At 31.8% G+C, this 13169-nt stretch overlaps 2 protein-coding genes across 6 annotated transcripts in view; both read left to right on the top strand.

The window, feature by feature from the left end:
• LOC144453963 (general transcription factor IIE subunit 1-like) overlaps nt 1-13169 on the top strand; it is a 228598-nt gene that overhangs the window by 106911 nt on the left and 108518 nt on the right. The gene's annotated exons all lie outside the window — the stretch shown is intronic.
• Nucleotides 1-13169, top strand: part of LOC144453926 (SAM and SH3 domain-containing protein 1-like) — a 142555-nt gene that overhangs the window by 97244 nt on the left and 32142 nt on the right. For 4 of the 5 annotated variants that reach the window (XM_078145290.1, XM_078145289.1, XM_078145291.1 and 1 more), the window contains exons 2-4: nt 10466-10603; nt 11862-11909; nt 12264-12346. In XM_078145290.1, the coding sequence (XP_078001416.1) occupies nt 10466-10603; nt 11862-11909; nt 12264-12346 (269 nt within the window). Of the gene's footprint in view, nt 1-10189; nt 10328-10465; nt 10604-11861; nt 11910-12263; nt 12347-13169 lie in introns of those variants that run through there. The other variant, XM_078145292.1, reaches the window with a different exon arrangement.

The raw sequence follows: 13169 nt of genomic DNA, 5'->3' as shown, positions 1-13169 counted from the left end.
AGTTATAATATATGAGTGTATATAGAGCTGTGATGTAATGTATATGGTATATAAATTAGAAATGTTTCCCCAGGACTATCGAATATTGGTACTAGTATGTTGGTACTAAGTAACTTCATAATTACTTATGCACAGCTTGATCTCTGAACTAGCAAGAATTTCATAATTTTTCTCTTTGAAATTCCTCAACATTTCATGTGATATGTTGTTGTTGTTGTTGTTGTTGTTTGCCATATTATACCCATAACTGAAAGATACACTATTGTTTTTGTATATATGCACCAACCCTAGTGAGTGGTTACGTCAGAAGACCAATGACTGGATCTTTCAGACTAACTCTACCCTCTCAAGGTGTAGTTGTGTAATAATGTTATTTAGTTTCTACCCTCTCAAGGTGTAGTTGTGTAATAACGTTATTTAGTTTAATCAATTCGTTCACACTCCATCTTGGTTTAAGTCATTTACAGCATGCATAATAATTTATATACATTAGTAATTGCTGCAAATGTTCAATGATAGGTGATAAATTAGTACATCTTAAAGACAGAATTGTGTAATCCATGCAGAACTGAACACCTTTTGTGTCTCTTTTGTATCTTGTCTTTAAAGTAAGCACATTTATATTTGTATTCAGTTTACCTTCACTATTATAAGTCTTCAAAAAACCTTCAACTTAATTGGTGTGTGAAGTGTAAGATATTATAAATGTGTTTTTTCTTGCCTTTATCTATTTTGGTTTGTGCCAATCAGAACTATACCACTAAAACAACAAATATATGCCATTGCTGTTTTAGCCTTCCTACTCTGCTGTGATAATATTTTCATTTGTTAGTCTGATTGTAAAGGTCATATTTCAGGGGCAGGGTGTTGGAGAATAGAAAACACACAGATCTCTCTCTGGTTGGTGTGTGGTCCTCTCTAATTCACTGTACTTCACAGCATAGTATTTAGTAGTCAGTTTAGCCATAATGTTACCAGTGTATGGTTCTTCTACTGTGTTAAGAGATCTATCTAGTCAGTTAAAAAAGGTGTTCATTTTGTATTTTCCTGCTACCACCACCACCACCACCACCACCACCACCACCACCACCACCACCACCAAAACAACAATAACAACAATATTTCTTTTGAACATGTACAATACTAAGACTTTGGTTGACATAAATACTATTTTACTTTTTAACACAGTTTCCGTTATGATCTTAACATAATCCCATGACCCTTTGAGTAGCAGAACTAGAATTAGTTGAAACTTTTGTAGACTTTTCTGTTCAGTATATTACATCAGATGGTCTGTACAGCAAAGACAGTGATCTACGTTATTTACACGTCCATAACTTTAAATACTCTACATACTAGAATAATTGATGTCATGACATTTTCAGAGGAAAATTGATTTTGCCTACTTTATTTTATCAAATTATAACCAAGAAAATTTATGAATTATTATGATTACTAAGATGTGAGATGTTTTTGGACATTTTCATTAAGTATTATAGAATATGGCTGAATATAATTTTAACTATATTTGTTCCAAAGATACGCTTCTTTTCAATAATGGATGTATCTCTGGTGATGTTCAGGTATTCTAACTTCTAAGTAAGACAATTGTGTGGAGAGAACACATGAATCCATGACATAGAAAGTGCTCCTTATGAAAAGGCCAAGATTAATACAAACAAAGGAAGTTTTCATTTATGAGGCCTTACAGGAAATGTTTTATTTTCCAAGTCAACAGTCTGATAGTTGTGTTAATTTGTATCAACAGTCTGATAGTTGTGTTAATTTGTATCAAAGTGTTAGTTGTTTCCTTAGTTGCCAGCCTCTAGATGTTATCAGTTTTATAAACTCATTAACTGTGGTCTGGTAAGCAAGACATAAACAATAGATCACACCCATAAAGAGGTCCTTAGAGAAACAATTGAGATGCTATCAAATTTATAGTTTGTATCTAAGGTCATATGTTTACCTTAGCTTAGTCCCAGTGCCATAATGGTTGAATGTATGGAGCCATTGAGATCTAAGACAACCTATCACAGATGATAATTGTACATATTAGGTTTATGTTCAAAGGAGGCTCAGCTAACTATTAGTATGTAAGTATAAGGACATATAGATTCAATCAACTCTTGAATGTTTTGCCAAAAGGTTTTCTTTAGTTTGCCCTGGTATTTTCTTCAAAGTCTGGTATTTTCAGTCCAGTGCTTAACAACTGTTTGATAATAATTTAAGCTATGACAATTCATGATTATAGATGTTATAGATATTCACTGAACATGTGTTATGAACTCTCAACGCAAGCTGCTAAAATTTTCCTGTTTCCTTCTTTAAAGACTTGAGATGATATCTACAAACTTGGTGTTAATAATTTGTGACGATACAGGTCAAATGTCACAAATGTTGAAAATAGTACACTAGAGAAGCTAATGAAAATTAAAACTGAAATGTTACAAAAAATGATCCTTCCAGATATTTGTTTGAGTTACTTAAAATTGCTCTAATGGAAGCTAAAAGTGAATTCATGTTGAATGTTTAAACATGTGGACTGGAAACCGGGGAAATTTAAAAACAGATATTCCCACCCTTTCCCAGACAGAAAAATAGTTTAAACTAGGAATGATTTAATAGTGTAATGGAACGAAAGTAGTGTACATGCCCTATCCCTACTTTTATACTCATAACTTATGGTTCCAATAACAACTTATGACCTGTGTGAAATCTTAGATGATAGTATCACTTTATAGGAACAACTTTCCCAATGTAATTAATAGCACATAAAAATAGTTTTTAGACTTCTTGTAAACAGAAACAGGACAGATGTATGGAATAATATAGTATAGGGATTAGTAGTGTGACATGGCCAGGTCATACAACAACATGGAATAAACAATGTAAACTTTCACAGGAACTTTGTTACTACTGCACTGAGATCTGTAGTGTGTCAAGTACTTGATTTGTTTCAACATTGCTGTGTGTTCCCAGCAAGAAATGTCCTTCAAATGTTCATCTGGTTTCACTGGTACATTACTGGTAGAGAGAGAACCTTGTAACGTCAATGTTTTATACATATGTTGGTTGCATAGTATTCATAGGTTTTTACCAAGGTTCTTCATACCAGGTTATGATGAAATGATGAACATTATTTTAGATCACAGATGGATTTTCTGATCATGTGACCAGTATTTGATGTTTTGTTGATCACCTAGTTCAAATTGTTTTGGTTTGTTTTAGTTTGTTGTGTGGGTTACCGTTGTTGGTTGGTCAGTTGGTCAATTAGTTCGTTGACTTTTAGGTATGTCGGTGGTTTGTAGTTAGTTTAAGCCATTAACATTGGTTGGTTAGTTCGATTCTTTCCAATGTGATAGTGTAATTGATGGTTGGCAACATGGTTGATGCTTTTGTTTGTTTATTTGTTGGTCGGTCGGTCGGTTGGTAGGCCGGTCGGTCGGTCGGTCGGTCGGTCGGTCAGTTGCTTGATTGGTTGGTTGGTTGGTTTGTTGATTGTTCTTCTTTATTGATTGGATTGATGGTTGGTCAGTTGATCAGTGGTCAGTCGTTTGGTTGGTTAGTTGGTGGTATGTAGGGCAAATTTTGATACTTGTAAGAATTAACACAAATTTAATGATATGTTTTAGAACTGCTTACAGATTGATTGTTTCTTTCAGCGCTGTTGCCATTTTGCACATCTGGCTAACTTGTCATACACAGATTGTCATGTACAGTACATGCCAGCTAGATGTCTCAAGATTTGTGAGTAAGGATGCAACTAGTCTGTAAGATACAACATTCATACCATGTACATATGCTATCACCTGCCACTCACAGATAGGGCTGAACTGTGTTGTACCTGAAGGTTACAATATATAGGATAAAAGGTGTCATCTGTATGAGGAGACACAGGCTTCCTATCTGTAAATGCATCCATTAAGAATCTTAAACTGTGAAACAATAGACAGGAAGATATCAATGACATGAAAAATAGCAGTATATGCCACATACAGGAAATGTAAGAATAGTTATTTGTTAGCTGGTTAGAAGGAAAAGATTAAAATTGAGAAAACTGTATCTGAAGATACACTTAAACATCTGATAGTGTTGAAGTTGATATTTCTGCCAGATTTCAAGGCTAACAGTTACTTGAAATTGTGATAACCCCAACTTCCTTTCTTCAAACACTGCCTGAGTAAAATTTTATGTTATATATTGTAAGATTTGGGTGATTAAACTGAGAAGTCTCTTTGACATCTCAATTTGGTGTCATGGATAATAAAATATAATGGGTGCATCAACTTAAAAAGAGAGTTTAAATGTTCTCCAGTTTATTCCTTTGTATAAAAAATGCTGGAATTTATTAGCACTTTACTGGTGGAAATCTCACAAGAAGCTTCTGATAAAAAGATTCCTTTGTAAGAATTTCAAAAGGTGTAAACTGAATGCAAGAAGCTAAACATCTAATCTATTAGAACAGCATTGGAAAAAAACCTCAGATTATTCCATTCTTTGATTGTGTGATTCTTCAGTTCTTAAATTGAAACAAGGACCATTGATTGTCTGTGATTGAATAATATAAATGTTTAGCAATACCAATACTTTCATCTATGTGTATATAGCATAGTAAATAGCACATAACTGAAGTAGTACTATTAGTTAGTATACATGTAGTCAATTCATAGGTGGCCTTATTTCACTGTTCCATGGAAAATCCCTTAGAGCCCATAGATAAGGTATTTAACCATTTAATCTTCATAGTCTCTGTAGATGTTAGTCTATTCTCCACAGGGTTCATGTAAATGAAGCTCTAAGTTTCTCTGTCTTTTGTCATCACTAACTTTTATCAGTGAATTCAAGCATTTACAAAACATCTGGTCATATAATATGAGTTCTCAGGCCATAAGGTAGTTTAATTGTTATAGTATTGTTACCACGACAGAAATGACCATCCTGTTAGCGTGGCAACATTTTCAATACTGTTTGTGAAGTATGAATGTTCATTTGTGATCACAAATAGTTCCACTGTTGAACTATTGATGTCATTGTTAGCATGTTAAGGTTTGGTGTGTTAGTCTGTACCACTCACAGTTGATATGTCTGGCAAAATCTATCGTAAGTTTCCTTTTACAATGTATGTGTTCTTACTAATATATCAAACACTTTCTTTCATCGAATTTCATCCCCCAGTTCTTGTCCATATTTTTGTCTCATGGATAAAATATTTTTAAATCCAAATTTTGTATCAAAGAAAGATAATTGACTTGTCAATTAAGATGTATATAGTATATTTGATAGGATTGGACACTCAAAAATTCTAGTACAAACAATTATCAAAATGACTTTATTTTAATATTGTTACATACATGTGTGTAATATTTGTAAAAAATTTGTATGACTATGGTTGGAAAGACACTTACTGATGGGGTGGTTGGGGTAATACAATCACTGGTGGAGGGGGAAGGGTATCAATGAGTGCTTTATTTTCAACAGTTGAAACTGTTCAACTGTAATGTACACTAACAGGAAAACATGTAAAGGCTGTTTTAAATGATTAGGAAGTGACTCATTACCACAACTATTCATTCACGATGCTGTATCTAAATACAAGGCACTTTTACACAGTGTGAGGATAACAGCACATGTGTTCTAGAGTTTAAGGACAACAACCAGTTTTGAACAAAACAGGTAAAGATGTACTGAAATTTTCCATTTTTGCTTAGTTATATTTTGATAGTATATTAGGGTTGTAGATAAGGGCTGGTAGCTAGTAGCTGGCAAAAACAACTGAATACTCCATTTTGATGGCTATGTTTTCAGGAATTTGTTTAAAGTTCTTTCTGCCAACTGACACATTTCCATGTATTAATGGACAGATGCATGGGTCGCATTTGTTTGAAAGTATTTGAGAAGTGAAATTAGTATAAAAGACTTAAAAACTGTATGATTCATTTAGCTATATCAATTCATACCTTACAAATACAAAGATGTCATCTGGAAAATTTCTAATGTTGTAACTTTTCCAGGCATCTGTGTAACTTATAAATTCATAGGTCTTAGATTGAAGGAAAAACTTAATTTCATCCAATGGATTCACTTTGAATATCACACTTCCGCAGATTTGAAAGGGTATTTATTAGTTTAAAATTTCATCATTCTCTCAACTTATGTGTATGAGAGTGGGTTAGATATTGCCAACCACCTATGCACCTCTAATAGTACACCAGCTGTGATACAGCTGTTTTGTTCATGCTATACATTATTGTACATATGTCCTTGGAACCAACACTTTGAAATATGTATCAGCATGTGTTGTAAAATGTGACTGTCATGGTATTTCAACATATGCTTAAAAGATTATTTCTTTACCAAATTATTTAAACTTTAAGAAATAACCATAATGTCATTGACTCACAAATGTTTGTACGTTCACAGAAATAATGTAACTGAAGAGGCAGAAAAACAAATTTGATATTACATTTTGTGGTTGATGTTCTTTTGTCATCAGGCAAATTGCCTTCAATTTTACTTGGATTTTTCTGATTACTGATGACAGAGTTGAGAACAGTAATTAAAATTATTTCACTGCATGTCATATTTTGATAACCATGCCAAGAAACATCAACCAATGTCCATTTTTTCTTATGAGTGATTACTCCACTTGTTATATCTTTAAATTACCTGCCAGCTCACAACAGAATAACAGCCATTTCTCAACAGAAGTAACTGTATGTAAAAAAAAATTGCATGTCACATGATGGCAGGGTAGTTGTCAGAGGTCAGTGATCTTTTGACAAAACACATTCTACAGGAAGATGCTGTCAGGCAAGTCAACCAATTGTAGGAATGAAGTACATGTATGTGGGTATAAACAAAGACATTGAATAATGTTTTATACATGGAACTATGTTTGACTGACAATTAGATTACATAGAACATAAATAACCAGATTTAAAAGAATCTTTTAAGTCACAAGTACTGACAAAATGGAATCACATGATAATGTCTATAATATGATCAATTTCTACTTGGGATATTGTAATCATTTGGTATGGTTTTAGAGGAATAGAATATAAATGTGTATATTATATATCAGTGTATACCAATTGAAGGAATGTTAATGTTGTATACAATATGATGTCATCATAATAAACCACAGCCCCTTTTATGGCACCATCCAAGACTGCAGTGTTACAGAAGGAAATATCAGCTCTAGTTTGTGAGAACTTATAATATGTATGTACTGCCAGTGAACCATAAAATGCCTTTGTATTGTAGATAATGATATTAGTCAGAAATTGAAATAATTAAATCCATTACTAATGTGTTTTTTTTTATATTTATTCCTTCCTTTGTCTGATAGTGGTAAAAACTTATCCAGTGTAGCATATATTAATCTATGCTTTTGTTGTTGGGAAAGAGACAGACAAACAGAGACTGTTTGTTTGTTTGTTTGTTTTTCATTGTCTGTTTGTCTGTCTGTTTGTTTGTTTGTTTGTTTGTTTGTTTGTTTGTTTGTTTGTGTTTGTTTGTCTGTCTGTCTGTCTGTCTGTCTGTCTGTCTGTCTGTCTGTCTGTATGTTGTTCTGTCTATATGTTGTTCTGTCTGTCTATTGAGTCTGTTGATAAGCTTGTAGGAATTTAAACCTTTTGAAAATATACATTTGCCAGGGTGATAAGAAAGGAAGGTCAGAGGTTAATTTTGATACATAATTTATACATAAAATTACCACCGTGTTATGTCAGAAAAAACTCTAAATAAATATGTTTTCTATATTAATATATGTTGTTACAAGGTCAGAGTTTCTAATTTCTTGATTAAAATAATATTCCTCTGGACATGCTAAAATTAAAAATTATATCAGTTTCATATTTCATATACACACATGTAGATACATAGTATACATTGAAAGGATAAGTAGAATTATGATTAAAGAGAGGGTCAGAGGTCATGCATTCTAGATAAGTAAAATATCTGTCTTGTCATAATTCTGGTATTTTTTTCAGAATTTAGCAGTGTTTATCATGTTAGGGGTATATCTAGTGTGTGTCTTTATGACAAGTTGAAAGGTGTTGTAGCAGAACAGCTGAGCTGTCATTGACATTAAACTTACATTAAGATTTACCATGATATATCTTGAATACCTTATCAAGTATGCAGTGTGTATGACACTCTATCAAACTTTTCCTCTACACTCACAGCATAAACTTCAAAGTTTTGTGAATAGCTGTATATAGTGTCTTTCCACCATTTCACAATAAAACTGTCATTTCAAATGGAAATATAAAAGTAGCGTAAACATAACATCATGTGACATCGTCTCATGTAGTACATCTTGGAACCAAAAAACTCAACCATGGTTTTTGGATTTGTTGAGAAAAATTGTCAATGAATGAATTTGTGACCATACACGTAACACTTCCTTCCACTCCATTTATGGTGTTGGATGGGATGATGAACCCAAAATGATGCTAAACTTTAATGTACAGCATGAAAGTATAGTTTTAGAATTTGCATGATGAATTTAAGGGAATAATTACACTTTTACTTTCATTATGATACACTTTATTGCCCCACCTACAAAGTGAAAATGAAAATGTTGTAAAATACATGTAAGATTGTATACTTTTAGAATTACTCGATAAAGTAAACAAAATTATACCTACAATTACTTTCATAATACATTTTTTGCATCATTAACAAAGAGAAAATGGTATAAAATGTATATGGTAACACTATGTGTATGATTTTATAGAATTTCATTATGAAGAGAATGGAAGTACACTTTCACTTTCATAATGTGTGCTTTATTGTCCTATTTTAAAAATGAAAATAAAAGTGTTATACTACCATATATATATTTCAAAAAAGTGTAAGTTTTGAAATTATGCTTTTTCTTTTATGAGATGTGCCAAGATTGGCATATTTACAAAGTGAAAATATAAAAAAAAATAGTTGATATTTTTGTACATCATACTGTTAAGTTTGGTTACTTTCATCTCTTTCTTTCATCTAATATACTTTTATTATAGTTTTTACTGTCATATATTACCTGCATACAGTACTGGTATGTTTAGAATTTGCCTAAATTTACAGAAAGAAAGTAAACTAGTTTTCAAAATCTTTCCAGAACCATACCATAGAATAATATTTTTGATATGTCTGAAATACAAAGTTGATATAACTGTAATAAGACCAAATAAAATCCTATCGATATGGGTATTCATAGTGTTGATAACTCCATGGATCCTATCGATATGGGTATTCATAGTGTTGATAACTCCATGGATCCTATTGATATGGGTATTCATAGTGTTGATAACTCCATGGATCCTATCGATATGGGTATTCATAGTGTTGATAACTCCATGGATCCTATCCATATGGGTATTCATAGTGTTGATAACTCCATGGACCCTATCCATATGGGTATTCATAGTGTTGATAACTCCATGGATCCTATCATTGTAGGGAGTACTGGTATAGTGATGGCAAATAACAGCTGACCTTACTTGGAATTATCTTGGCACTATCCATCAATCTCTTCAATGTGTTAATGATTCATATGTCTTCAGGAGTAGTTTTCTTTACACCATCTTGGTCTAATCTATCAGTGTGTTGTTAGGTTCTAATCATGTCACTAGACCATAGTGATAAGGAAATGATGAATGGTCATTTGTCTAGTAGCATATTATTACCGGCAGTTTGAATATTCTATCTATAATTCACAATATGCAAATTTTTTGTTCATATACTAAACCATCCTTCTGTAAAAAAAAAAAAAGTCTTTGCTGTTTTGGATGTGAGAATGAGATAATATATTTAATTTAGTTTTGATAAAGCACAGTGACTGAGATTTATAAAGATGGACGGACTGTTGTTGAATTGTTGTTAAAGAAACACTTTCATGCAGCTGACAACTATGTGGTGATGATGGGGAGAAGGGGGTATATGATCTGTTATAACATAGGGAGCTATTAAATAAACGGAAACAATGATTGGATCTTTCAGGCTAGAGCCTTTTTATTACATTCTGAGAATCATTTACATATCATTTACATATCTATCATGTATCAGGATGTCACATCACATGATGCAACTTGCACTTCCTTGTTCTGAATTAAAGAATATATAGTTGTTCCTTATACAGAAGACCTATAAGTTATTAAATGTGTATGGCTTTCATGCTAACACTGGATGATATAGCTTTAGACTAGTTCCTCAATAATCATACAGGATTATTTGATATGCAATGTTTAATTTCATTTCAGTGAATCTATAATTTATGGTACAATATTGATCTTGTATATCAGAAATTTTCTCCAACAACATTGGCTAGGTATCAAAATACAAAGATTCAACAAAACATGCTTTTGTGGCAGTAGTATTATATTTACATATTTGACCTACCAGTACAGTTTGACTCTTCAGTCATATTTCTAAATATGTTTTTGTATCCATTTTTTGTTTTGTATAGGATGGTTCTAGGGGTAATATAGAAGACTTAACTAAACGATACGCTACTGATTTTAACACCTACCAGAAAGATGTCTTCAGTCGGATGGAAGAACTCCGCCAAAGGAGGGTTTCTCAAGATTTGGAAACTTCTCCTGTTGTAAGTTTCAATTTCTAACTAAAACTAAGTTACACTTTTAATATATGTACAGGTAACTTGTTTTTCCTAATGTGATAACAACTTAGATAAACTAGTCAAATTCATAAAGCTAAATATTATTTTGATGTGTCATTACTTTCCATGTATTACAGAGTCATTTAAAAATATATATGAAAATAGCTATGAAAATATATATCGAAAAAGACACAATTGGGTCTAATGTTTTTATTACTGTAAATACAAATATAAATTTAAATGAAATACCATTAACATCTCCTCAAGTATTGCGACAGGCTGGAACTTCCTGTTAAAGAAAAAAAGTACACTGAGATTAGCATAATTCTATAGCATGCCTTTATATGCAGATTTTTTTCTAGGTTGTACCAAAAACAAAATTCTTCTATATAATTTGGATGTGTGTAACTTATTTTTCTACTACCAGATAGGATATGTGTCATCTTTTTAATATGTATATTGCAAACTTAAATGGCCATATAGATGAAAATTGGCTGTTTATCTTGGAATTTTAATTGATAAAAGAACTCTACTATGTCTTTCGACCTGGAAATACAATGTGAAAGACAATACATCAAGTCCTTGTTTGTAAATCAATAAATTGTAACATTGAAAAATGTGTAAAATGGTTGTTATTGTAAATACAAAAGTAAACTTTTTACACACTCCTTATCTTTTTGTAATTTATTGAGTGGTAGACATGGATTTGATATATTCTTTTACATTGTATTTCCAAGTAGAAAAATATAGTAGATTTATTTTATAAATTAAAAATTGAAAATAAATACCCATATGTCTTCCATATGATCACTTTAAAATACACACAGGAGAAGTAAATCTGATAATGTTGTCAAATTGATGGTTTTTTGATGACACTTAGCTGCAGTATGAATCATCATGATAAGCTAATCTGTATTTCTGTCGTTATTAAAACTTAGTAAAAATATAACCTGATTCAAAAACCACACCCACATATTCTTTTCATTGTCAACTTTTGTCAAAAAGCCATATTTTGGTGACTCATTCCAATAACAATGTGTCAATTTGTTCTTAAAATCATATGGATTTTTGTCATATCTGAATATTTAGATGACTTTTACTTGATGTAATTACACCATTGAGAGTTACTATGTAAACATTAATTGGTATGATAATAGTTCACATGTATTCCCACAATGCTGATGTTATTATTGTCAGCTCATTACATATGCATGACTTATTTGTTTGTTATTTCAATTCTCAGATGAGAGGCACCTTCCCCAGTCCTACTAGTCTCACTACATTTGTACACGTAAGTTTTAGAGCACCTTTTATTTTGGCTGAATTTTGTTCTCTTTTTTCTGTGACATTTTTTATACAGATGTTGTGATAATTTAAATAATGTTGTGTGACTGACCCAGACATTACATTGTACTTTTGATTGTTTTTCCTTGTTTTGTTTAATTTTAAAATATTATTTTAGCCAAGTTGTCTATTTCATTCTTTCTATATTCTGTATGATTCTGAGTAGTAAAAACAATGTGGATTAAATTCTTAACTAAAATTTTGACATTGTTCTGTTTTTGGGGATGATTACAAATAATATTTACAAGTTATTCTGGTTGTATGTAAGTTGAGTATCATGTTTTCTTTTGTCTCATCACAGGAAGAAACTTGTTATAATGCTGACCAAATCACAGAACCTCTCATTTCATCACCAGAATCAGTAAGAAGTCAAAGTAATGCAAGGTAAACTTTAAAGTTGATTTCTTAACTTTATATTATGTTTCAAATTTTGACAATAAAATTTGTTTAATTTGTAAAAGCCTGACACCCTATATTTAGGGTGTACTTACATAGAGTTACAGAAACCAAGTCATTAGAAGGTTAAAAGAAAATTCCATGAGATTGAAAATTACTAACATAATCCAGTGCACTTTTTGGATAAGTTTGGTTAGGAACTACATTGGCTATTGATCTGGTAGAATTGTTCAACATGTCTTCCATACATTTTAAGGTTAGTTTGGTTTGGAATTATAGTACAATGGCTACAGATCATCTTGTAAAATTTTGGGATATACAGTGGCCACAGATGTGGTAAAATATGTCCACCCATTCCTATACATTTTAGGATAAGTTTGATGTAACCACTGTGGCTTGGGAACTGCAGCCAATTTTCACCTACTTATCAGCCATTACAAAATACCACAGCCAACTTTATCATATACTTGAACACACAATAAAACAATACATCATAACAACAACTCCTAATGTGAGCTGACATACATCTACAAGTATACTTTAAAATCAAGCCATGCATTCTGCTTTTGTTCCAAACATGAAAAAAAAATATTTTGTTGAAAACTTTATTCTCAGGTGCATAATGGCAAGTAGATTTACAAAGTTATTCAATTGTAAGCATGTCAGGGATGTTAAAACAAACAGGAAGTTTGTACAAATGTTGTGAAACTAAAGAGGTACTTTTTGTCAAAAGTTTCTCAAGGTGAGAATATTTATTACAGTTGTAATTGTTATAACAAAAATTGTGTAGTAGATATGTTGTCTTGATCAA

The sequence above is a fragment of the Glandiceps talaboti genome, chromosome 3 (assembly GCF_964340395.1).
Source record: "Glandiceps talaboti chromosome 3, keGlaTala1.1, whole genome shotgun sequence".
NCBI lineage: Eukaryota > Metazoa > Hemichordata > Enteropneusta > Spengelidae > Glandiceps > Glandiceps talaboti.
This window is presented reverse-complemented; position numbering and strand designations above follow the sequence as displayed.